The sequence below is a fragment of the Capra hircus genome, chromosome 16 (genome assembly GCF_001704415.2).
Source record: "Capra hircus breed San Clemente chromosome 16, ASM170441v1, whole genome shotgun sequence".
Lineage (NCBI taxonomy): Eukaryota > Metazoa > Chordata > Mammalia > Artiodactyla > Bovidae > Capra > Capra hircus.
Window position 1 is genome coordinate 40,883,173 of NC_030823.1, and position 26,877 is coordinate 40,910,049.

The following is a 26,877-nucleotide window of genomic DNA, read 5'->3' on the forward strand; positions in this document are numbered from 1 at the left end:
ATTTGTGTCAAGAGGCTCTTTCGTTCTTTTTCACTTTCTGCCATAAGAGTGCTGTCATCTGCGTATCTGAGGTTTTTGATACTTCTACCAGCAATCTTGATTCCAGCTTGTGCTTCATTCAGCCTGGCATTTTGCATGATGTACTCTGAATATAAGTTAAATAAGCAGAGTGACAATATACAGACTTGACGTACTCCTTTCCCGATTTGGAACCAGTCTGTTGTTCTGTGTCTGGTTCTAACTGTTGCTTCTTGACCTACATATAGATTTCTCAGGAGGCAGGTCAGGTGGTCTAGTATTCCCATCTCTTTAAGAATTTTCCACAGTTCGTTGTGATCCACACAGTCAAAGGCTTTGGTGTAGTCAACAAAGCAGATGTTTTTCTGGAACTCTCATGCTATTTCGATGATCCAATGGATGGTGGCAATTTGAATGGATAAAGATATATCTAAAATGGAATATTGTGTGTTGGCATTCATTGAATGGATAAAGATATATCTAAAATGGAATATGGTGCCCATGTGTACTGTTGCTCAGTCATGTCTGAGTCTCTGTGACCCCCATGGGCTGTAGCCCACCAGGCTTTCGTCTGTAGGATTTCCTAGGCAAGAATACTGCAGGGGAGTGCCATTTCTTCCTCCAGGGGATCTTCTCAACCCAGGGATCTCTTGCATCTTCTGAATTGGCAGGCAGATTTTTTACCACAGGGCCACTTGGGAAGCCCCAAAATGGAATGTTACTGAGCCATAAAAGATAATGAAATATTGTCATTTGCAGCAAGATGGATGGACCTAGACATTATCATACTAAGTTAAGTAAGTCAAAGACGAATATTATGTGATATCATATATGAGAGTCCCTTGGACAGCAAGGAGATCAAACCAGTCTATCCTAAAGGAAACCAACCCTGAATATTCATTGGAAGGATTGATGCTGAAGCTCCAATACTTCGGCCACCTGATGCAAAGAGCTGATTCATTGGAAAAGACCCTGATGCTGGGAAAGATTGAGGGCAGGAGGAGGAGGGGGTGACAGAGAATGAGATATGGTTGGATGGCATCACTAACTCAGTGCACATGAGTTTGAGCAAACTCCAGGACATAGTGAAAGACTGGGAAGTCAAAGAGTCCAACACGACTTAGCAACCGAACACAACCCCGGTATCCTGGATTTCTGGCAGAGGATGAGATGGTTGGATGGCATCACTGACTCAATGGACATGAGTCTGAGCAAACTGTGGGAGAAAGTGAAGGACAGGGAAGCCTGGTTGCTTCAGTCCATGGGGTCACAAGGAGTCGGATACCACTGAGTGACTGAACAACAACAACAAAATTTGACTTACTTCATTTATTTGGCTGTTCCAAATAAATAAATAAATACTTTTTAAAAAGAGAGAATAAACCAGCTGACATTCATGTTGGTACTACACACACTGGCCAGTGCAACCATAGGGAAGGTACACAGTATCAATGAAAGTATATTGTTAGAATCAACTCGCTATATGGAATTTACAATAAAGAGTTTTGTCTATTTTATTATTATTTGTATGTTTTGTGCTATACATCCTTCATATTAGTGAAAGTTGTAATACACATATAACATATATGTACACAGGACTAACTATGTAATTTTGGTGCCCAGTGCAAGATAAAAATTTGGGACCTCTTATTCAAAAATCATTAAGAATTTCAAGACAGAGCATTCTGACCTCACAGGTCACACAGCATGAAGAAAGCCCTGAATATACATACATGCCCCCTCCCCTCACAGCTGGTTGTTAACCATTTACAATTCCACCACCCAGCACATGCAATGCTGGCGAAATCTGAATATTCAGTGCTGCCAAATCAGACAAGAGGAAGAAGCAGATATATTAAAATCCTGGCTCCATCACTTACCTACTCTGCGACCCAATCCCTCTGGACATCAGATTGCTGCTGCTGCTGCTGCTAAGTCACTTCAGTCGTGTCCAACTCTGTGCAACCCCATAGATGGTAGCCCACCAGGTTCCCCTGTCCCTGGGATTCTCCAGGCAAGAACACTGGAGTGGGTTGCCATTTCCTTCTCCAGTGCATGAAAGTGAAAAGTGAAAGTGAAATTGCTCACTCATGTGCAACTTATCGACCCCATGGACTGCAGCCCACCAGGCTCCTCCGTCCATGGGATTTTCCAGGCAAGAGTACTGGAGTGGGGTGCCATTGCCTTCTCCAGGTATTTTGGGTATTTACATGTATTAGCATTTAACCCACACAATACCACCTACAGAGGTAGGTACATTATAATCCTTCTAGTTTTAAAGATAAGAAAGTAGGTACCTAAGTTCTTGTTCATACAGCCACATAGCTCATAGAGTAAAATGCTGGAGCTAAGTTTCAGATTCAGTTAGACTCCAAGATGCTTTTAACCACTACTCTACAGTATCCACCAAAATGACTGATGCTTTGTAAGTGCTAAATAAATATTAACTATTATTTTAATGTAATGAACAAGAAAACTCTGTAACCTGAAAAGAGACCTATAAATGTACTGATGATTATTGCTGTAAAACCATCTTTGATGGTTCATTAGAAACCAGGGCCCTACTATGTCTTAGGAAGATAAAAACCCCATATATTGAAAATTGATACTTCCCTGATAAGAGAAGAATTTGACAATGTCTATTGAGTTCAGTCAGTTCAGTCGCTCAGTCATGTCCGACTCTTTGTGACCCCATGAACCGCAGCATGCCAGGCCTCCCTGTCCATCACCAAATCCTGGAGTCCACCCAAACCCATGTTCATTGAGTCAATGATGCCATCCAACCATCTCATCCTCTGTCGTCCCCTTCGCCTCCTGCCTTTAATCTTTCCCAGCATCAGGGTCTTTCCCAATGAGTCAGCTCTTCGCATCAGGTGGCCAAAGTATTGGAGTTTCAACTTCAACACCAGTCCTTCCAATGAACACCCAGGACTGATGTCCTTTAGGATGGACTGGTTGGATCTCCTTGCGGTTCAAGGGACTCTCAAGAGTCTTGTCCAACACCATAGTTCAAAAGCATCAATTCTTCGGTGCTCAGCTTTCTTATAGTCCAACTCTCACATCCATACATGACCACTGGAAAAACCATAGCCTTGACTAGATGGACCTTTGCTGGCAAAGTAATGTCTCTGCTTTTTAATATGCTGTGTACATTGGTTCCAAGGAGTAAGCGTCTTTTAATTTCATTGCTGCAATCACCATCTACAGTGATTTTGGAGCCCAGAAAAATAAAGTCAGTCACTGTTTCCACTGTTTCCCCTTCTACTTGCCATGAAGTGATGGGACCGGATGCCATGATCTTAGTTTTCTGAATGTTGAGCTTTAAGCCAACTTTTTCACTCTCCCCTTGCAGTTTCATCAAGAGGCTCTTTAGTTCTTCTTCACTTTCTGTCATAAGTGTGGTGTCATCTGCATATCTGAGGTTATTGATAGTTCTCCCGCAATCTTGATTGGCAATCTTGTGTTTCTTCCAGCCCAGCATTTCGAAAGATGTACTCTGCATGAGTTAAATAAGCAGGGTGACAATATACAGCCTTGACGTACTCCTTTTCCTACTTGGAACCAGTCTGTTGTTCCATGTCCAGTTCTAACTGTTGCTTCCTGACCTGCATACACATTTCTCAAGAGGCAGGTCAGGTGTCTGGTATTCCCATCTCTTTCAGAATTTTCCACAGTTTATTGTGATCCACACAGTCAAAGTCTTTGGCATAGTCAATAAAGCAGAAATAGATGTTTTTCTGGAACTCTCTTGCTTTTTCAGTGATCCATCATATATTGGCAATTTGATCTTTGGTTCCTCTGCCTTTTCTAAAACCAGCTTGAACATCTGAATGTTCATGGTTCACGTATTGCTGAAGCCTGGCTTGGAGAATTTTAGGCATTACTTTACCAGCATGTGAGATGAGTAATTCAAAATCTATTGAATTACACAGGCATTTACCCTATGACTCTATAATCACATCTCTGGATCTTATTTTGTATAGATGCCAGGGAATAAAATTGTACATACAAAGGCATTCATTGCAGCATCATTAGTAACCACAAGAATTTGAAAATAGGACTTCCCTAATGGTGCAGCAGTTGCAACTCCTCCTGCCCACATAGGGACATGGGTTCTATCCCTGGTCCAGGAAGATTCCACATGCTGCAAGTCAACTAAGTCCAAGAGCCACAACTACTGAAACCCTAATACCCTAGAGCCCATGCTCTGCAACAGGAGAAGCCACCACAAGGAGAAGCCTATGTGCTACAAGTAGAGAGCAGCCCCCGTTGCTGCAACTGGAGAAAGCCCGCTCATAGCAATGAAGACCCAGCACAGCCAGAAAGAAAAGAGAAATAAAAAAGGATTTGAAAATAACACGCATCCATCAACAGAGAACTGAAAATATAAATTGTGATATAGTCACATGATGGCCTACTATGCAGCTACAACAATAACAAAAGAATGAAGAAGCTTTCTATACACTACAATAGAAAGAGTCCTAAGATACTCTAGAATTTTTAAATGTGCATGACAGTGTACATAGTGTAACAAAAGAGGGAAATGAGAGCATGTATTTATACATTTTGTATTTACATAAAAAGAAAGTAGGGATACATAAGAACTAAGAAAATAAGTAGTGAAGGGGCAGGGGTGGAACAAGACTTTTAATGATAAATATAATTTTTATTTATTTTGAGATTTGAATAGTGAATGCATTACACATTCAAAAATATTTAATGACTAAATATAGAGATGTTGAAAACAAGTGAAAACTGTGAAATTCAGAGGAATAATTATTTCATAAAAGAATCAATGTAATGAAAAGATTCTAAACCTAAAGTAATCATAACTTTTTTTCTTTTAACTCTGCCAAAGCATTTTGTTAGCCACAGGATACCACGAAACCGCTTTTGTCAATTTTGTACTTTTAGAAACTTAAACCTCTTCAACAAACATGTCTTTTATTACATAAGTAATTGAGGGTAAGATGAAAAGAAAAAAGTATGCCTTCCTCAAATTCCAGTGCATCTTACTTTTGTATTTCCCCATGTGAGCATAGACACATAAAAATTATATTGCATGCAGATTCTTTATTATCTGAGCCACCAGGGAAGCCCAAAATTTTAATAGGTTATATTATATTGTATAACTGTTAACCTTTTTCCTTCTTAGCAAATATTCACCTAATTATGATTATTAATGACTGCATATATTTTCCTTAATATAAATGCATCGTATTTTATTTAATAGGACTCCCATTGCGAAAAAGTTGGCTTAAAGCTCAACATTCAGAAAACTAAGATCATGGCATCCGGTCCCATCACTTCATGGCAAATAGATGGGGAAACAGTGGAAACAGTGACTGACTTTATTTTTCTGGGCTCCAAAATCACTGTAGATGGTGATTGCAGCAATGAAATTAAAAGATGCTTACTCCTTGGCAGGAAAGTTATGACCAAGGTAGACAGCATATTAAAAAGCAGAGACATTACTTTGCCAGCAAAGGTCCATCTATTCAAGGCTATGTTTTTCCAGTGGTCATGTATGGATGTGAGAGTTGGACTATAAAGAAAGCTGAGCACCGAAGAATTGATGCTTTTGAACTATGGTGTTGGACAAGACTGAGAGTCCCTTGGACCGCAAGGAGATCCAAACAGTCCATCCTAAAGGACATCAGTCCTGGGTGTTCATTGGAAGGACTGGTGTTGAAGCTGAAACTCCAATATTTTGGCCACCTGATGCGAAGAGCTGACTCACTGGGAAAGACCCTGATGCTGGGAAAGATTGAAGGCAGGAGAAGGGGACGACAGAGGATGAGATGGTTGGATGGCATCATTGACTCAATGAACACGGGTTTGGGTGGACTCCAGGATTTGGTGATGGACAGGGAGGTCTGGCGTGCTGGGATCGCAAAGAGTCGGACATGACTGAGCGACTGGACTGAACCGAAATGTGAGATATTTAAATTTTTTCAATGTTTTTTTTAATAATGTACGGTGATTTTAAAAAAAATGAGACGTAGTCAAATTCTATTTCTGCTATTGATATTCGAAAGGATTTTTTTTTAATGATACAGCTTCGAAATTATTTAGTCACAAGTAGCTCATTTAGTTCAAATTTGCCTATTGTTTCTGGTGAATGATCTTGGGAGCTAGATAATATCGGGAAAGTGGGGGAAATATAACTAAAAATGCTTTAAAATGCGAATTACATTTCACAGAAGAAAAATCATGGATACAATAGCGCTAGTGCGCCGGTTTCGCTCACACAGGGCTCTCGAAAATTAAATCTGGGGTCGCGAACCTCCGCCTAATTCTTTGTGGTCCCATCCCACCGTACCCAGACAGCGAAATGGGCACCGCCAAGGGCCAGGTGCAGTGGGGAACTTTAGTAACGATGCACCGGATGTGTGCGTGGAAGTGACTGAAGTCAACTCACGAATGATTGGTTCTCCTGAGAGGACCTAAGCCTCCTTTCTCCTGCCACTGGCCACGGGGTTTGTCTATTTGAACAGTCCCCGCCCCCTGGAGAAGCCGGTCCCGAAGCCTCACTTCTCCTAAATGATTATTGGCCTGTATTCCTGTCTATCTTCTTCTTATGTCCGTCGATTGGTCGTCAGGGCTAGGAGTACGCCCTCCCCCCCGCCCGGCTTAGAGGACAGTCGGGGAAGGCGGGTGGTGGGGACCCGGCCCTGAAGCGGCGGTACCGGCGCTGGCGGCGGCAGCTGAGGCCTTGGCCGAAGCCGCGCGGTGAGTCTGGGGCCTGGCACCGACCCCTCCAAGGCGGTGGAATGTCCAGACCCACGGCTAGCCTGGTCCGTGGGGGCACCCGGGGAAGCCGTCCATCTGGGACTCGGGGTCCCCTCAGTACTGGCCCCATGGAGTTGGGCGCCGCCGGAGCCCTTGACCCTCACTCCGCGAGGCTACGCCCACTTCCTCCCGGACCTCCAGGAAACCCCCGGACCCTTTAGCCTAGCGTGTGTTTCTGGCGCCAGAAGGCCGGCCCGTCAGCTCCTGTATTGCTGGGGCGCCTCTGGGTCTCTGCCCGTCAGTCAATGCTTCTTCTGAGCCACCTACACATTGTCCTCGGAGAGGACCAACGTCAGTGTCAGCCCCTTGCGCTTCACTGTGGATGCCTCTCAGGGACCCATTTCCCGGAGCTGAGCTCGGTTCCACCCTGAGTTTCATCCTCTCTGCTTCCCCCGCCACCATCCCAAGTTTGGGCACCTGGCCTCAACTTCTGTAAGCCCTCGCCAAGACCCTTCGTATATTTAACTTATAGTATTTTCATTGAATTCTGCCTGGAGCAGATAGCCTTTGGGCCTTAGACCTTATGAAGGTAGGCTGATTCCTTCCTGAGACTGGAAATTCCTTGCTAGCCTACCTCCCCCTCATCACTGCCAAGTGCACGCTCTCTGTAGTAGTTTTCTCCTCTGGAATCCTTGGGTTTCCTCAGCCCTAAAGTCTGACACTTCTTTCTGCAGTCTTCTTCTTGATGCTGGAGAATTTAAAAGCTTTTCAGAATCAATTATTACTGTTTTTTACCCCTCTGGATTTCACAAATTCTTTCAAAATAAGAAATTTTGAAAATTTTATTTTCTATTATAACGTGGACATGCCTAGGATAGGTGTATATGTTACTGCCATGGCAGTCTGGGCAGAGCTTTATCATAGCCACTGCATTATGGTCACTTGATTATTTGTGTTTCCCCCTAGATTGTAAGCTTATTGAGGGAAGGAACAGTACATAATTCAGGAATAAATGAGTGATCTCAGGAACAAATCAGTCTCTCTTAGCTCACGTTCCAGCTACGTTCCATAGGGCAGAGACTTCCCTGACAGTCCAGTGGTGACGACTCCTTGCTTCCAATGCAGTGGGCACAGGTTCAAACCCTGGTTGGGGAAGTGAGATCCCGCATGCTGCAGGGCAGGACCACAAAATAAGAATAGAAAATAATAAAAAATTTAAAAAATACAGAACTGTGCTGCCCAATACAATAACCATCAGCCACATGAGGCTTAGAGTGCTTGAAATGTGACTAGTCCAAGTTGAAATTGACCTAATTATAAAATGCACGCTCGATTTTGGTGACTTGGTACAGAAAAAAAGAATGAAAAAATGTCAATAATTTTTTGTATTGATAACATGTTGAAATGATATTTAGGATATATTGGGATTAAATGTGTTCATTTTTCTTGTTTCTTTTTATGTTTTCCATATGGCTACTAGGAAATTCGAAGTTACGTTTGTGATTCATATTGCTTTTGGGCAGTGCTGCTATAGAATAATAAACAGTGCCCCTCTTTAAATTTTCCTCAAGGAAAGGGGCAGTCTTAGGCATGCTTAGTTTCCCTCTGCCTCCCCACTCTAGTACCTGACTGTGCCATGTATGTAGTAGTCATAATGATAATCATAGCTAGTAACTATTAACTCACTGTGTGCCTGGCACTGTTTTAATCATTTTTTAACATGGGTTAACTCACTTAATCCTCACGTCAACCTTACGAGTTAGGTACTATTATCCTCTTATTACAGTTAGGGAAACTGTTAAGTATCTTCCTCAAGGTATATAATTTTGGACTGAATTCACACCCAGGTAAGTCTGGCAGCACAGCCCATCATTTGACCTATGCTACTGTGCTGCCTCTTTTAAACATCAGTCATCGTTGAATGGCTCAAGGCTCTTTGCATGTTTTCCAGTGAGGTCTCCCAACCTTGTTTGGCTCCCCAGCTTGACTTGGGTGTATGAAGATCTGTGTTGAGGAGCTGGGACCATATATAAGTTCATTGCCATGGTTTGTTATTCAGAATATTAAAGGAAGCATCTCTCCAAAGAACCTCAGGGCAAGATGCTTGGAACCGGCCCTGCCGCCGCCACCACAGCTGCCACCACATCCAGCAACGTGAGCGTCCTGCAGCAGTTTGCCAGCGGCCTAAAGAGCCGGAATGAAGAGACCAGGGCCAAAGCTGCCAAGGAGCTCCAGCACTACGTCACCATGGAGCTCCGAGAGGTTCGGACTGCTGTCATTGGGCCATTCATCATGGAGTGTTGGGGCTACCTGTACCATCCCTGGGTTAAATGCCTCTTGACAGCTAAGTGAGAATTCAGAAAATGTAAAGATTCCATTTCAGAAAGGCGCCCAGTTTCTCATGTCCATAGAATGTGCGGATTCCTTTGCAGCAGTTACACATTTCTGTGGCATTTCCTGTGGTGTGGTATTTTAAGAGTCATCATAGAGATGGCTGTTTCTTTTCATTTTTTTTCTGTTTCATGCCACATTCCAGACCTTCCACTCTTTCTACCTGATAACAGTGGTTGGCACGGCTTTGAGGAGTTGGTTGCTTGAGGCTTTCTAAACAGTGACCAGATTTGAGGTCAGGGACAATGTCTTGTTTGTCCTTATACCTCTGGTACTAGGTAGAATCTAGGACGGTGGGTGGCCTGCTATTGTGTAAGATAAGCAATAAATATTTGTTAAATAGACCAATGAATTGCTCTACAGTTTAAAACTAGAAATGGGCAGCAGCCGTGTCCCCTTTGGCTTGAACTGTACCTGCCGGCTGCCTTTCAAGTCCTAACCTTTTGGAGCCATCCCACCATCAGGGAGACATTAGAAGTTGTGCTGAGTACATCTTCTTTTGTAGATGAGTCAAGAGGAGTCTACTCGCTTCTATGATCAGTTGAACCATCACATCTTTGAACTGGTGTCCAGCTCAGATGCCAATGAGAGGAAAGGTGGCATTTTGGCCATAGGTAAGGACAGAGTCTCTGGTGAGGTGAGAACTGGACATAAAGGACTGCTCACCTTTGTGTCCACTGCACCCTGTGTCTGCTTCCTACTGGATACTTAGTTCACATTTGTTTAAGGAATTTTAAGGAGCTTCATGGCTTTCAGTGTACTTACTCAGCTATTCTAGCAGTAGTCCTGAGACATAGTCAAAGCAGGTATTTTCAGATATCCATATATCTGAACCATATCTCAGAGCCATTAAGAACTTTTCTAGGGCCAGTGCACCAGGGCTGAGACTAGAAGCCTGCTTTCATTCCAGGCTCTCTTTTCTCCATAGCGCGGTGTGGCATAGCAGGACTCACAAATAGAAAAGTAGAGTTGGGATGCATTGAATGAAAGGCAGGTAATTTTCAGCTCCCAGGAACTAGTCATCCATCCTGTGAACTATTATTCAGTCCCAGTTTGTTTTCCTTTTCTTCTTGGGAAAACAAATTGTATTTACTAAAATGAGGTCATTTTGCTTTATGTAAGTAGTTCTGGCACAAATGCCAAATACGTTGGTTGAAATGAAAATTGTTTGCATCCTTACTGTCTGGAGATTGCAGTCAGTACTTAAAAGGAAGAGGTCACTGTCCCTCTGAAGGCCACCTACTTTCCTGGGCAGCCTGTGCCCCTCCTCACCTTTTGCCTTCCTGTCTTTTCCAGCCAGCCTCATAGGAGTTGAAGGTGGGAATGCCACTCGGATCGGAAGATTTGCTAACTACCTTCGGAACCTCCTTCCCTCCAATGACCCAGTTGTCATGGAGATGGCATCCAAGGCCATCGGTCGGCTCGCCATGGCAGGGGACACTTTCACTGCTGAGTATGTGGAGTTTGAGGTGAAGCGAGCCCTGGAATGGCTGGGTGCTGACCGCAACGAGGGCCGAAGACACGCGGCTGTGAGTGTCTGGGGAGCAGTGCCTTGTGTCGGGGTACTTCATGTGATGTGCTCAGGGCCCTGGAAGGCAAAGAGTGAGAGGGGTGGCTCCAGGCAGAGGCACTGTGCTTCTTGGTGGCCCTGAATTCTGCCCCAGATCCCTTTCTCTCCTCACCCTGAGCTCCGTTCCTGAGGAGGAAAATTAACGTTCTCTTTCATTGCTTGAGAGGCAGCCCTGTGCGCAGTTCTTACCCTGACCTCTGATTTTCCAGTCGAAAATTCTTCCCCAGAAGGCACCGTTCAGCCATAGGAAAGAAGAGAAGCCACGAAGCTTACAAAGCCTCAGACAGCTGCACTATCTGCAGCATCCCTCTGTGAAGGTCCCTCAATAGCCTGTGGAATAAGGAAGTTCTGGGCTGCAGAGAGGAGCAAGGGAGGTACTCGCTCCCGCTGGTGGGAGAGTGGGTCTGCCTTCTCCCAGGCCTTTCCTGTTTATGTTTTAGTCATTTATTGATTGGTCAGTACACAGTCCAGACTTCCTCTTTCCCCTTGGCTGTTCTGCATTTGAGGGAGTGGTGGCTTCTACCCTCTTGTAGACGCACATCCTCCTCGCTCTCCAGGGCTCATCCTGAAAAAGACTGGTTTGATGGGCTAAGAATCCAGGTTGGGAGGCGGGGGAGAGTCTGTCCTTAAGAGATAGAATCTATGAACCAGTGTGGTGGGAATAGAAGCTTTAGGTGGATCCTTTCCAGTCACTTCCCTCTTTAGCAGGCAGCACCATGAGAAAGGAGCCTGCCTGGGTGAGGGGCCTGCCTCTGGTGCCACTCTCTAACTCTAACTTGGGGCAAACCGCCCTGCCCACCTTCCATTTTACCATGGTCAAATGAAAAAAGTAACAAGATTAAATATTAAACAGGAACATTCATTCAGTAAAGGTTTATTGAATGCTTAAGTAGTCCAGGTACATTCTAGGCTATTTATCTATCTATCTACTATCTATTCTAGTGGAGCAGTATATGAAACGTCAAACACGGCTGCCCTTTCAGAACTTGTGTCCTAACTTTCCTGTACAAGCGTTCTATTTCTAAACACCCTGTGATAATGGACACTGAGATGTTTGATCAGTTTTACTGTCATTCTTAGGTCCCCAGGAATTCTGAGCTACAAGAGTGGGCAAGTGTGCCATTTTCCTAGTGTGTGTTGGCTCTGGCATGAAAAGAGGCTGTGTTCGTGAGAGAACAGAGCTCTCTGATCCAGATGCAAGATCTCTGTGTGCCTTTCCTCCCAGGTCCTGGTGCTCCGTGAGCTGGCCATCAGCGTCCCCACCTTCTTCTTCCAGCAAGTGCAGCCCTTCTTTGACAATATCTTTGTGGCTGTGTGGGACCCCAAACAGGCCATCCGGGAGGGAGCTGTCGCCGCCCTTCGTGCCTGTCTGATCCTCACCACCCAGCGGGAGCCAAAAGAGATGCAGAAGCCGCAGTGGTACAGGGTGAGGAGATGGCTCCATTCCAGCCTCCAGCAAAGCACTGCAGCCTAGAGTGTCGCTGGGCTTAAAGAGCAGCAGTAGACCCCTGGCCACAGAGCTAGCATCATGTCTGCTTTGGTCTTACATGACTTTTTAAGCTCAGTGAATTAGTAGTTATTTCGTTGTTTTTCACGAAAGCAAAGATCTGGCCATAGCTACGCCATTATTTTATGCACCACTAAGAGTGAGACTACAGTGCCAGTTACACTCACTGCCTTTTTAACAATTATAAGGTGTCTCTTTTCAGAGATGTGAAAGTAGGGGAAAATGAGTGTGTCTGGAGGAACAAAATGCAGTAAATACTGAGAAAATACCAATTCTCCTCTAGTGTTGTGAGTCCCGTGCTGACTGCTGCTGCCAGGAGAACCTACTGAGGCTTGTCCTATACCAAGAGCCTTGAACATGGGACTGGATACCTGGGTTCTAGTCTTGGCTGCTCTGTGACCTTGGGCAAGTCACTTAGTTTCTGTTTTTAATCTGCCTCATGGTGGCATTGTGAGAGTTGAAGCTAAATTAGATGAAAGAGCTCAATGAGCTAATATTGTTGGTGATACTGGCACGAGTCCCTGAGCAGGCATGGTAACCTCAGAACCCACCACATAAATGGGCGGGCTGCTTTCTAACTCTGGGTGTTGTGTAATGAAAGCATTCTGCATCTCTCTGTAGCACACGTTTGAAGAAGCAGAGAAAGGGTTTGATGAGACCTTGGCCAAGGAGAAGGGCATGAATCGGGATGACCGGATCCATGGAGCCCTGCTGATTCTCAACGAGCTGGTCCGGATCAGCAGCATGGAGGGAGAGGTGAGAAGCCACTTCTGAGGAACAGTGGGGTCAGGGGTTCCAGGCTTCCCACGTGCCATTCTGAGAATGAGACGAGGTGAGATTCTCATCCTCACAAGCTTACATTTTATAGGGAAACAGGTAACAGACAAAGAAATAAGAGCATTTCAGACAGCAGCCAGATCTATGAAGAAATGGAGTGGAGGGAAACAGGATGGAGGGGGAGCCATTTGAGCTGAGACCACATGACATGGAGGAGCCAGCCTAGCGGCTGGCAGGGAGGTTATCCATGCAGAGACTTGAGGGTGAAAGAGAGTTTGACAAGTTCAAGCAGGAAGGAAAGTGAAGCTGGTGCACCATGAGTGGGGAGAGGGAGGCAGGCCCCCACTGCGAGGCTCATAGTTTGTGGTCCACTCAGGCTCTTATTCTCACCCCAGGGATGATGTGACAGCATGTCTGTAACAGTCATTGGCTGCTTGTGGGGAAGAGCTTGTGGAGAGGCAGGGAGGAAAGCAGAGGGATGAGTTAGGAGGTGTATTGGCCCAAAAAGAAGCTACAAAGATGGGTTTAAAAGTACAAGGATTGTATTAGGGAAATAGCCTGTGAAAGAAAATGAGGAGGGAGCTGGAAGAGGCTGGGAGAACCATCAGGCCTCAGCGCGTGTCTGACCCTGAGTGAATAAGAGTGAAAGAAGAGTGGGATGGAAGCGTCCTAATCTACCACGCAGAGCCAGCCCAGGGTCCTCAGGCCAGACCTGGCTGTCAGAGGAGGCCCGCCATAGCATTCTTATCGCGTTCTCTCGGCTGGAAGCGGCCCCTGGAAGGTGCGGCCGTGGCACAGACACGCCTTCCACTGACTCTGGTAGTGTAGACGGAGAAGTGGATTCAGTGTCAGTCCACTCATGCTGGATTCGGGGTGTATCTGGGAGGTAGTCTTCCAACGGGGAGCTGGTTGCTGTGGCATTTCACCCCAGGGCTTCCGGCTTTTGGAGGCCCAGCGACGTTTGTCAGTGCCTGTGTCCTGGATGTGGGCACAGTGTGTGCTGCAGCGTGTGAAGCACAGTCTAGCTCTGGATCCCCACCCCTCTCTCTACTGTGTGACCTGGGTAAATTACTTCACCCCCTCAGTTTTCTCAGTTTTAACAGGGTCTTATCCACCTCACTGGTCTCCTGTAAGGTTTCTAAATATATATGAGGTGCTTAGCACAACTCCTGATTCCTAGTGGGCATTGCGAAAATGATCGTCCTCAGAGATTTCCCCACCTGAGTATAACGTGTTTTCCACTGTACCCCACACAGCTCTGGGATCTTTGTTGTCTCCAGAAAAACGGGACAATATCACCTAGCTCATAGGTTTAAATGAAATAGTACTTTGTGATGGTGCTTTGTAAATTATAAAGAACTATGCAAATGTAAGGGCTTTCCTTTTGGCTCAGTCGGTAAAGAATTCTGCAGTGCAGGAGACCTGAGTTTCATCCCTGGTTTGGGAAGATCTCCTGGAGAAGGGAATGGCTACACACTCCAGTGTTCTTGCCTGGGAAAATCCCATGGACAGAGAAGCCTGGCGGGCTATAGTCCATGGGGTTGCAAGAGTCGAACATGACTTAGCAACTAAACCATCACCACCATACAAATATAAAGTATTATAATTTCATAACTTCTTCATTCATTCAACAGAATAGAAGGAGCGTCTACTGTAGGCCAGTTATACCTTGTCCTAAGAGCTAGAATGATGCAGCAGTGAATAAAACAGTACATACTAGCAAAAGGAGGCAGACAATACACAAATCAATAAAAGTATGTATAGTACAGCATATGGCGACATGTGCTGTGGAGAAAAGTAGGGCAGATGAATGGGGAAGCTAGCATGGATCAAGGATTACATTTTGCAATATGATGACATTTGCGCATAGCCGTGAAGAAGCTAAGGACAAAGCCATACAAACATCTGGGGATGCCCCTTCCAGACAGCTGGTTCTGTAAGCACGAGCATGCTGCTTTATGAAGGGAGCGAGCTTGCTGTTGTGAGCTGAGTGAGAGGAGAGAGGAGTTGGGAGGCAGGGTCCAGGGAATACCTGGGGCAGGAGGGGATGCATCACGTAGGATCTCAGAAGCCCCTGCACATATCATTGGAAATAAATTACTGGAGGGGTCAGGGCTGAGGCCCCTAGTCAGGACAGAACTATAGCATCTCAGTAGAGGACTTGGGCAGCTTAGACCATACTAGGAGCTGTGGTGGTGCCAGGAGGGGCTGGGTTCTAAATTTGGGATTTGGAGGGGTGGGAGAGAGAGGAGTTCAGGTTTGGGGCCTCAGCGACTGGAAGGATAGAGTTGCCATTTACTGAGATGGGAGTAATGGGTCTGGAGTGGAAGGTCGGGGGTTTCCTTTTGAACTTGTTAAGTTTAAGGTGAGTATTGTGCATCTGAGTGGAGATGTTGAGTAGTTTGGGGGAGAGATCTGAGCGAGAGACAGATGTGGGAGTTGTTGGCATGTGGATGTTATTTCCAGTCGTGAGACTAGATGAGAACTCCCCGGTAACTAGGGTGGCTGGGAGAGAGATGGGGGTTGAGATCCTGAGGAACCCGGGGAGACCAAGGAGTAGTGGTGGCAGTGGGTGTGGGTGCCGGCAAAGCTCAGGGTCCAAGGAGCCAAGTGAATGAAGGGTTTCAAGGAGGAGGAAACACTGCGTTGAATCAGATGCTGCAGACAAGTCAAATAAGATGAGGACTGAGACTGACCATTCAATTTAGCAACGAAAGAATGTTGGTGACCTTGACAAAAATAGTGGACAAGATTTCCTGAGAAATGAAAATATCTGTGTGAAGAGTTTGGAAGTCTGGAAATTAATTGTTCTCTTATCTTTCTCAATTTGGACTGCTGGAGGACGAGTTATTGAGCAGTCCTTTGAATAGGTAAGAGGTGTGAGTTCTCAGCCAATCAGCTTATTCCATGCCTCTTATGGAACTCCTAGGCCTCTGAGAAAATCACTTGCCTCTGCTGTTTCTGCCTGGGTTTCAGGTGAGAAGAGGGACAGCAGAGCTTCCTTAGCAGGGTGCTGGAGTGGGGGTGCCCCTCACCCTCTCAGGAGTCTCCTGTCATAGCCATCAACAGTCAGCTTTGCCACACCAAGGGTAGCGTAGGGGTCCTTAGGAGCCAGCCCCCTGCTGCTGCTTCGTTGTTCAGTAGGTGGTGCTCTTCTGCCTAAATTAGAACAGAATCAGGCCCCTGCAAGGTCCTAGGGAAACCTGAATCCTCAAGAAGAGTGGCCTCCATCCCCTGTGGGAAGAGTTGCATTTCAGGGTTGGGTGTGTGTTGCTCATAGACTCCACGGTGCCCAGGTAAATGCCTCTTGTGAGTAAAGGTGACTTTTCCCCCACGTGTACAGCGCCTGAGAGAAGAAATGGAAGAAATCACACAGCAGCAGTTGGTCCATGACAAGTACTGCAAGGATCTCATGGGTTTTGGAACGAAACCCCGTCACATCACCCCATTCACCAGTTTCCAGGCCGTGCAGCCCCAGCAGTCAAATGCCTTGGTGGGGCTGCTGGGGTACAGCTCTCACCAAGGCCTCATGGGCTTCGGGACCTCCCCCAGCCCGGCAAAGTCCACGCTGGTGGAGAGTCGCTGCTGCAGAGACTTGATGGAGGAGAAATTTGATCAGGTCAGTAGCAGGAAGCCTGCTCTCTCTTTTCCCAAGCTCCACGCCTCCCCTTCCTTTGCTAACCCTGTGTCCTTCCTGTCTCAGGTGTGCCAGTGGGTCCTGAAGTGCAGGAATAGCAAGAACTCGCTGATCCAAATGACAATCCTTAATTTGTTGCCCCGCTTGGCTGCCTTCCGACCTTCTGCCTTCACAGGTGAGGATGTCCATGGATGCGTTGTGTTGTTACCCATCAGGGGTAATTAAACAGAGAAGACGTGATTGCAGAAAGTTACAACTGCTGCTCATTTGAAGCACTGACTGCTGAGAAGCCAGTCTCTGGTTTCTTAGCCAGTTTCAGCAGTACGTAGTTTTCTGTAAATGTGGCAGACACCAGGACAGTCCAAATGCAGACAGAGGCGCTTCTAGAGCCGACCAAGTTCTCGCGTGGAAGCCAACATGCTCGTTCACGAATGGGCTCCAGGTAGATGAAGGAAGGGCAGTTTGGGTTTCTGTGCAGCTAGTCTGTGGGGCACGGAGGAGCCGATGTGGTCCTGCATCTGCCCCTGAGGTGGGCTCCAGGCTGCCTCCTCGCTCACGAGGAGGAAGGACTGGAAGCTTTAGGGGCTGGTTTCACGGGTGATAGACTGTGGCTTCCCCCCTTCCTGCCCTGTTCCCACTGGTTGCTGTGAATTCCTAGCTCCTGAAACTGGCCCAGCCCAGACAGTGGCTTCTCCCTGAGGCCTACCTGGTTCACTTCAGCTGGAAGCATGCTTTTCCTTTCTCATTATAACCCCCAGCTGTGGAAGGGCCACGGCATCAGACCTGGGGTGAATCTTCCCTCTGTTCTTTTTGCTTGGCTGCGCCGTGAGGCATGCCGGATCTTAGTTCCCCAACCAGGAATCGAACCTGCACCTCCTGCATTGGGAGCACAGTCTTAAACAGTAGACCACCAGGGGAAAAGTCCCAGTCTCTGTTCTTAGCTGTGATGTTTGGGGCAGATTGTGCGACCTTCCTGGACCTTCACTTCTGGATGCATCCAGTTAGAGTGACAGTTCCTGCACCACGAGATGGGCTGCCTTAATGTCTAAGCACCTTTCTAAGTGCCTGGTGCAGAGTGAGCTCCAAGAAATAGAAACCATTACTGTTGCTGGCTCCTCTGGCTACTTCAAAGCCTTTTTAATAATAAGGTAAAGGTAAAAATTATACTATTACTCCAGTTGCCTATTCATACTTAACATCCTGGTCTCATCTCCCTCCTTGCTGGGTATAGAGACCTTAGCCCTACATCTCTTTGGTCTTCACTGTGGTGCACGCTGCCTGCATTTCATAAGTGTACAGGACCCAGTGAGAGCCGAGATGGGAAACGGAAGGCCAGCCTGCCCCTCCACAGATGCCTTTTCCTGGCATAGACTCACCTCACACTGCTCAGCTCGGATGAGACAGTGGCACAATAACAGCTGGTGAAGTGTTAATGTGTGGGGTGTGAGCACAGGCCGTGCTGAGTGAGGATGAGACAAATAGCTACATAAAATCACTGAACCATAAAGAAAGGATGTAATGAAAATCACCTGTAGTTTTTCAGGTTTCCATTCTTCTCTCCTGGTGCTCAGCAGCTTTTCTTTGTTTTTAATAAGCAGACATGCCTCTATTCAGTAGAGCTTTAAATGATCTTGGTTTGAAAGTCTGTGGTTCAAAAGAGAGTAATAAGTAGGCCATATATGATCAAAGTCTGGCATATTGTGTAAGCAGTTACCCTAGTAAGTTCAAGAGACGGCCTAGCAGCAGGATACAAGGACTCAGAAGGCCCCCAAGTTTGTTCTTCTGATGTGGGTTTTTGTTGTTTTATTAAATATACTAAAATATGTCCTTGGAATTCAGCCTGGGCAGCCCGCGTAAGTACAGTCTCATTGGGAAAGTGCCACTTTTTAAAGCTTAACAGTTTGGAAGTCATTGCTTGCACTTCCTAATGATGTAACCCTTGGGAATGTCAAAAATACTCCCCTTGGGTTTGGGCTAGAATCTCTAGCAATGCCAGATTCCTAGTCTCTTGGGGTGCTAAATCTGGAAAAGGAAATTGCCACCATGATTTAAGCTCATTTCCTGCTGAAACACTGCTCTTCTGTGAAGGTCTAGTTTTCCTCATAGACGCACTCTGATTTGAGGGTGGTATCCCCTTGGTTTCCGACTGTTTTCAAGCCCCAGCGTGCCTCAGCTGGCAGGAGGTCAACTCATTTGACCACGAGCTGTGAGAGAAGACATTCCTCAGTGGTGTAAACGCAGTGATGTGTGTTGCTGAGTGCGGTCCTGGTGGCCCTCCTTCTCCAGTGCTCACTTTCTCGGGGATGGGGGACGTGTGGTCTCACCTCATCTGGCCATGAGCTGTGAGAGGAGACATCCATCGATGGCAGAAATGCAGTGGCGTGTTGCTGAGTGCGGCCCTCGTGGCCCTCCACAGCCCCCACTTTCTCGGGGATAGTGGACGTATGGTCTCTCCTTCTCCACTCCAATGTATGTGCTGCCGGTGCATGGCCTTGAGGCCGATGAGATGGAAGAGGAGAAACAGAAGCAAGGCATGAAGCAGGCAGCTCCAGCCTTCTGAGGAGTCATAACACTTTAGCTTAAATTGCCCAAGAATCACCTACCCGTGCACATTGGCTTATGTAAACTTAATGAAAATACACATGAGGCTTTCCAAATTACAGGCTGAATCTTATTCTATTAAGTATAACTGTACAGAATTCTCTAGGTGATAGCAAAGTGATTTCTAGGCTTAGGCTGAGTGGAATGGCTTGTTTATTGGAAACAATTTTCAATATTAGTGTAAATTTCAATATAAAATAGCTTAGTTGATCCTTTCCTTATTTTAAACCAAGATTTAACATATATTTCTTAAACAAGAGCATATAATCTTTTCCCTCAAAATGTAACACATATGGGGACAATTAATGTGATTAAGTTTTTTTATTAAAGGAGAAAGACAGCTTATATTTCTAATATTTCTAAAAGCTTTATCAGAGGAGTGATTATCAAGCATAAGACTTTGGTTTGTACATTCTCTCAATTCTCTTTAATGTCTTTCCAACAGGCTTTCTTGATTTATTCTTAAATTGCATGTTGTATAGGAACCCTGACCTTGACGCCGAGACCAGCCCTCACCTTGAGCCATATACACTTTGTCATTTCTGTGCTCAGATACCCAGTACCTCCAGGATACCATGAACCATGTCCTGAGCTGCGTCAAGAAGGAGAAGGAACGGACAGCAGCCTTTCAAGCCCTGGGGCTACTTTCTGTGGCTGTGAGGTCTGAGTTCAAGGTCTATTTACCTCGTGTGCTGGACATTATCCGAGCAGCCCTGCCCCCTAAGGACTTCGCCCATAAGTAAGCATCTTTATTAATATTTCACCTTCCACCCCATTTGGTTGGAGAGAAAGGATGCTCCATCCCAGTTTCTGTGGAGCTTAATCCTGTTCTCTGCATCATTAACCAGCAAATTATATAATGAATAGCCCTTCCTCAGTTGAGCTCTGGCCTTTTCCAAATGAAGTGACATCGATGTAAATATTTGGGAAGCTTGAATACCTGTGAACGTATTAGATACCAGTGCTGTTCTCAATATGTATATTACTTACTGGGAATCTCCTAGTTCTTTTCTTTTCTCTGGCTTTCAAAGGTCTTACCTGATAACTAAAGTGAGGATTCCCAGACTGAAAGTGAGGAGACCTAATGGTCACCCTTACCCTCATCACTAAAGTTGGATACATTATTCTTCCTCTCGAAACCTCCCAATGAATAAAATATGAGAAAGACCTTCAGCACCCTGCAAAGTGGCGAGGCTGGGGTATCTTCTCTAAGTCTCAGGGGATCAGAGTTCATTAGAATTGTGTCTTCATAGTTCCCTGTGTTAGTAGCAGATTGTGCTAGTGAATTACTGAGCCTCGCCCATCTCAAGCCTAGCATTCTCCTCACAGGGAGAAGAATTTCTTCCCATATGATGGCTGTGCCCTTCACCCCTGGTCTCTGACCTGCATGTTGCTCAGTTTGCTTCCTAAATCGGTACCTTGGCCAGCACCGCACTGACCCTCGTGGCGCCTTTTGTGTGAATTCTGAAGTGGGGCCCCTTACTCAGGAGACTTTACTGCCATCTGCTGGACATTTGTTGTAAATCTACAAGTCTGCAGTGACGGCAGTGTGATGGGCCCCCCAGGTCACCTGCACACCCACATGGGGTGGCCCTGTTTGGGTAACCTGCCCTCCTTGCGCCACGGTGATTTTGAGGTAGCACATCACAAAATGCCATTATGTCTAAACTGGTCACACTTGGGTTCTCTGCAGGAGACAGAAGGCTATGCAGGTGGATGCCACAGTGTTCACCTGCATCAGCATGCTGGCCCGAGCCATGGGGCCAGGCATCCAACAGGACATCAAGGAGCTGCTGGAGCCCATGCTGGCAGTGGGCCTGAGGTAGGTGCCAGGAACCTGAGCTGTCCCTGTCTCAGTTAGTATGAGGCTCGAGCCACAGTCCTGGGTCTATGTGGAAAGAAAGAGGCTGTTGGCATATAAAATTGACTAGGTAGGATAGCTCACACTAAATACACAGGCTGATTTCAAATCCATGTTTCATCACTAGTTTGCTTGGTGATTGTAACTAAATTATTTAACTTCTCTGTGCCTTAGCTTTCTAGTCTGAAAAGTGGGTACAATAACAATTCCTATTGTCTAGATTTGTCCTGGGGATTAAGTAGAAGAGTTCACCAAGTGCTGTGTGTTTAAGAAGTGCTCTGGTAATGTTTGCAGTTGTCATTTATATTATTATGGGCAAATTACTTAAGCTCCCTCCCTACACTTGCGTTCTCTTCATCTATAAAATAAGGATGATGCTGTCAATCTGCTTCCCAGGTGACTTATTGAGACTTGGTTTTAGTGGCTAAATTATAGTAAACAGATTTGCTCATGACAAAATCATAGATTGTTTTGAAATCCGGAATCAGGCCAAGAGAGTTTAGGATATATATTTAATTTTATAGTATTCTTTCTGCTGTAAAGACCAAGCAGAGATGGGACCCAGTCCCCATCCTGGAGAGAAAGGGCTATTTCTTCTCCAGAACAGATCAGATGTCACATGCCCTTGTCGTGACTGGTTTCCCACCCTTCAGCCCTGCCCTCACAGCTGTGCTCTACGACCTGAGCCGTCAGATTCCACAGCTGAAAAAGGACATCCAAGATGGGCTGCTGAAGATGCTGTCCCTGGTCCTTATGCACAAACCCCTCCGGCACCCAGGCATGCCCAAGGGCCTGGCCCATCAGCTGGCTTCCCCTGGCCTCACGACCCTCCCTGAGGCCAGTGATGTGGGCAGCATCACCCTTGCTCTCCGAACTCTCGGCAGTTTTGAATTTGAAGGTAAGAAATTGTGGTGACTCTTGCCAAGAAAGTCAGTGATACTGGGAACCTGGAGAAGAGACTGAGGGTGCCTAGAATCCCTGGCTCTTGCTTGGGTCCTGGAGACAGGGTGGCTGATTCTGCAGCAGCTCATCCTTCCTGTATTCTTTCCATATATTGTTAATTCCTATCTTTGTTTCTTTGTCTCATACAAAGACAGGAAAAGTGGGTAGGGGGTACAGATATTTTGAAGAATAGTATGCATTAATCCAAAGAACTAATGCTGCAGAGGTGGACTCTGCACCTTCTTAACCTCCCTGTAGCTGAGATGGTGTTTAATGCTTTAAAATGTATAAGCAGGGCTTGGGGTGTTTTCGTTACTATGGCTGTATGATTTCCAAGAGTACTGTACTGTGCAGTTCAGTTTGGAATTCCAAGCTACAGAAAAACCCACATTAACGCCCTAGGGAGATATATTTCAGGAGAGAAAAATGCACACGTAGATGAAATTTAAGATCATGTAGGTAGTACTGGTCAAGACTACAGAGAAACAGCAAGTATAAGAAGTCTAGATGTGCTATCTGAGTACTTACGGCGTCCATGATTTCCTGTGTCAGTTCCTCCAGTTACACTGATTAACACTCAAGATAATTTATTTCTAATGAATAGCAAGGAGTTATAGTTAAACTCAGCCTACATCAAACTCTCTTTTTGGTATTTGAATCTGGAAACTGAAATAGACAAGGTAAATTTGATCAAAAATGGTTTTTCTCTCTGGGAATATGTAAAACAGTGTCAGAATAAAACAAAATAATTCATTTTTCAAAGGAAATAAAAGATTAGGATGGAAGTAGGGAGGAACTGTCTTTTGTACGTCTCCCACTTCCTTCTCCATCTGCCTTTCTGCCCATTAGAATCCCATTTGTTACCTTTTAAATTTGAGAGAAGAGTTCTGGGTCAGTATCTTGCTGATCAGTATCTTGTTGAAAATTAAATTAGTAGACACTAAGTGGAAATCGCAGCCAGTGAGTCTCAGAGCTGCTGTCCAAAGCAGCGGTGTTAATTCTGTCTTCTCTCTGCCCTTGTATCCAGGCCACTCTCTGACCCAGTTTGTCCGCCACTGTGCGGATCACTTCCTGAACAGCGAGCACAAGGAGATCCGTATGGAGGCCGCCCGTACCTGCTCCCGCCTGCTCACGCCCTCTGTCCACCTCATCAGTGGCCACGCTCATGTGGTCAGCCAGACTGCAGTGCAAGTGGTGGCAGATGTGCTCAGCAAACTGCTTGTGGTTGGGATAACTGATCCTGGTAAAGTTTGAGATGCAGGCAGTCTAGGGAAGTGTAGGTGCCAGGTGCAGTTAGAAGTAGCCAGTTTCCTTGCGTGGCCCTTCTGGAATCCTGCAGCCTCAACAAGCTGATGTCCAGCTCCTTTTCTGGCAAGGCATTAGGTTTGGCCACGCCAGCCTATTGTGTAAGATAATCAGCCTTAAGTTCTGTCATCTTTGTCCTGTCAGTAGAGAAAATGACAAGTTCGGTGGGATGAGGGTGTCTGGAGTCCCCTCTCTAGGATGATGGCAGTGGAGGCAGACGTGGGAAAGGACTGGAGGGATGAAGGAGTAGAAGCACTGAAAGGCTCACTTGCTCTTGCAGACCCCGACATCCGCTACTGTGTCTTGGCGTCCCTGGACGAGCGCTTTGACGCACACCTGGCCCAGGCAGAGAACCTGCAGGCCCTGTTCGTGGCTCTGAATGACCAGGTGTTTGAGATCCGGGAGCTGGCCATCTGCACTGTGGGCCGGCTCAGCAGCATGAACCCAGCCTTTGTCATGCCCTTCCTGCGCAAGATGCTCATCCAGGTGAGGGTGTGATGGCCACCCCTCGGGGTGGTGGGGAGGGCACACTCCTGTGAGCACTGTTTGGGGAAAGAGAGGAGGAAGGGGGAGAAGGGTTGAGACTCCTGGTAGAACCCACATTTGGTGCCAAGAGTCCACATGTTTTCCCGGCTTGGTAATTGTAGTTCACGTGCTTATCACCTCACAGGCCTCTTGTCAGTGTGACTCCAGGAGGCCTCCTAGGCCCAGGGTGACCTCTCATGCAGCTCTTCCTTTTTCCTGGCAAGTCACCAGCAAATCCACTTCTGGCTCCTCTTTTCTGCATCTGCTGCAGAGGGTGTCAGTCAGCACAGTGCCTCCCTATCCTTCCCCTCGTAATTCTCCCACTGATGCCAGGCCATCCACAGGGGCCAAGCACAAGAGAGGCCCCAGCTCTGTTTCTCATTATCACTGCCCTGCTCTGTGGTCCCTGGCTCCCTGGCTGTCTTTGCTCAATAATGCCAGAGGCCAAGCTCAGCTGATTGGACTAGAGCCTCAAGTTGACCTTGCTGCTTGGGCTCCTGAAACCTGTCCCCTGGTTTTTGTCTTCATCTACCCAAGTAAGTTCTCTGGCCACCTGGTGAGCAATGCTTGGGGTCCAGTCCTGCCTGCCTTGCGTTACTTCCACCCACCTCTCTGGGTCTCGGCGTGGCTTACTTGGTCATTTCCCGTCCCTTCACTCCATCCTGTCCCTACCTCACCCTCAACTTCGTGACCCTCCCCATGGTTTCTTTTGAAGTAAATAAACGCTTCTAACAAATAAAGCACTTAAACATAGAAAATTATAAATATATGTAACTTTTACCCTAAAGAAATATCATTTATTCACAATTTATCGTAATTAAAGTGACAGTGAATAAAGTCATCAGTGAACAAATAAATATTATACGTATATGGTCACGTATGCTTTTAGGTTAATGGTTTATTTCTTAACTGCTGGCCTGTGTTAGGGGTGCCTATCATTTTAAGTCTTCTTGAAATAAGTAAAGTTTGGGGAAGGAAAAGAAATCATTGTTGAGCCTGCCAGCTCAAACTGTACTAAGTAAGCTTGATAAGGATATAATTCCTAATGAGAATATCAGTATGTTTATTCAGACAACAGATGTTTTGAGCACCTGCTATGTTCCAAGTACTGCTGGGTGCTGGAAGCACGTCAGTGAAGCAGCCAGGGGTAGCCTCTGTCGTCGAGAAGCTCACAGTAAGCTGTCAGGCCTTCTCATTTTTCTGATACTGGAAAATGTGAAGCATCATTAAATGAATTTACTCTGTACTAAACTCAGCCCTTGAAACACCAAAATTTTATTTCATTTTATTTTTTCTGTTTTATCAGAGAGCTCAAATCTGGAAGCGCTTTATTAGCAAAAGGAATGAATAAAACAAGGGCTGCTTGGGAAAAATTTTAAATAATTTTTCTTGGTTTTAAACTTTGATACAAGTTTCCCCATGCTGAATTACACATTTTCATGCCTTGGTAAGGGACCGTACCCAAGTGTGCTGTGGTCTCTTCTTGGTGTCTTGATCATCAGGGAGGGCACTGGGTATTGTTATTACCCACTGCCCTTGCTCAGCAATGCTCTTTGGCTCTCAAGTAAATTGAGGACTCTCTGATTTGGCACCAGCTGTCCCAGAGAATTGTGCATTCCTCCCTGGAGCCGTTTCCTCCCAGACAGTCATCTCTTGCAGTTACAGGTCTGTTCTTAGTATCCCTCTCCATCCCTTCTCACTGCTGTCTGTTGTGACCTACTGACAACAGGCTAGGGGCATCCAGGAAATTGGGATTATTAAAGCAATAATCTAAGACAAAACATTAATTTGGGGACTCCTCCTCTGGGAAGCTGAGTTAACATGAGCTTTGTTTCTCACTTTTCCCACTGTGCAGAGGTTTCCTTCTGGCAACTTCAGCTCTCCAGAAGTTTGTCTATATTAAGTTGTTTGTGTCTGTGTACCCAGGAGCAAAACATGCTGATTTGCTGGTGTTTTCAGCAGGTTGGTTAGATCACACATGTTATCTCTGTTCATTAAGATTCAAGGGGATCCTGTTGGTATGATCCCTGTTTAGGCTTATCTAGAGGTACCCGGAACCACTGCTGAGTTTCGGTATTTCTTTCAACATCATCTGTCTTTGGTTCCATTCTTATTATTTATAGCTACTCTGAGTAATTTGCTGACTGTAATCTGCAAAGATTCCAAAAAATCTGCAAAGATTTTTTTTGCGAAGAGCCCTTCCATCAGTCTTTATTTTTGCAAAACTCTGTTGACAGTGAGCCCTGTGTTTTCTCAGTCTCCTATGGCTGCCTGCACTGTTAAATGCTGCGTTTCACAGAGGACCAAGGGCCCGTGGAGCACTAGGACAGACGGAGAAAGGGCTGGTTTCAGGCAGTTTTTCCTCTTGTCCCTGCTGTCTCCAGGACTGTTGTGTGCGCGGCAGAGATGGCCTTGTTTGTGGCGTATCACCAGTTCTGGTTCCTTCCTCTAGTCCCCACCTCATTCTCCCTTCAGACACACAGCACCTGTTGAGTTTCCTCTGCCATAGAGAGCCTTTCTTACCTACAGATTCTGACAGAGCTGGAGCACAGCGGCATTGGAAGAATCAAGGAGCAGAGTGCCCGAATGCTGGGTCACCTGGTCTCCAACGCCCCACGACTCATCCGCCCCTACATGGAGCCTATTCTGAAGGTAATCTGCCACAGAGACAGGTACTCTCTCTCCAGGCCATCTTGGGACAGAGGGAGTGTTTCATTGTTCACTGGTACACTGAACAAAGTAGATCATTTCTTTGGTCCCACACTTAGGGACAAGAGCCCCATCAAGCACCTGCAGCTCAAGAATACCAAGAATTGCACCAGTTGCAGGAAAGCGCTCCCCTCCTGATGTAGTGTTTTAAGCACATCATCAATTATCAAATGTGCTTGGAGAGGAGAAAATAGCAGCATAAAGTAGCTCCCCCAAAGTGAAGAAATAAGTGAGCTTTAAAATCTGAGGCAGTGGGACTTCCCTGGTGGTCCAGTGGCTAAGACTCTGCACTCCCAATCCAG

The 26,877-nt window shown here is 46.1% G+C and overlaps 1 protein-coding gene across 3 annotated transcripts in view; it reads left to right on the forward strand.

The window, feature by feature from the left end:
- The window catches only part of MTOR (mechanistic target of rapamycin), a 125,574-nt gene continuing 105,344 nt past the window's right edge, over window positions 6,648-26,877 (forward strand). Inside the window, exons 1-14 of one of the 3 annotated variants that reach the window (XM_018059919.1) lie at window positions 6,648-6,750; window positions 8,810-9,012; window positions 9,647-9,755; window positions 10,438-10,670; window positions 11,937-12,137; window positions 12,840-12,974; window positions 16,339-16,614; window positions 16,699-16,807; window positions 19,786-19,972; window positions 20,927-21,055; window positions 21,748-21,992; window positions 23,064-23,279; window positions 23,622-23,827; window positions 26,396-26,518. In XM_018059919.1, the coding sequence (XP_017915408.1) occupies window positions 8,851-9,012; window positions 9,647-9,755; window positions 10,438-10,670; window positions 11,937-12,137; window positions 12,840-12,974; window positions 16,339-16,614; window positions 16,699-16,807; window positions 19,786-19,972; window positions 20,927-21,055; window positions 21,748-21,992; window positions 23,064-23,279; window positions 23,622-23,827; window positions 26,396-26,518 (2,331 nt within the window). In that variant the 5' untranslated portion in view covers window positions 6,648-6,750; window positions 8,810-8,850. 3 annotated transcript variants of the gene reach the window in all.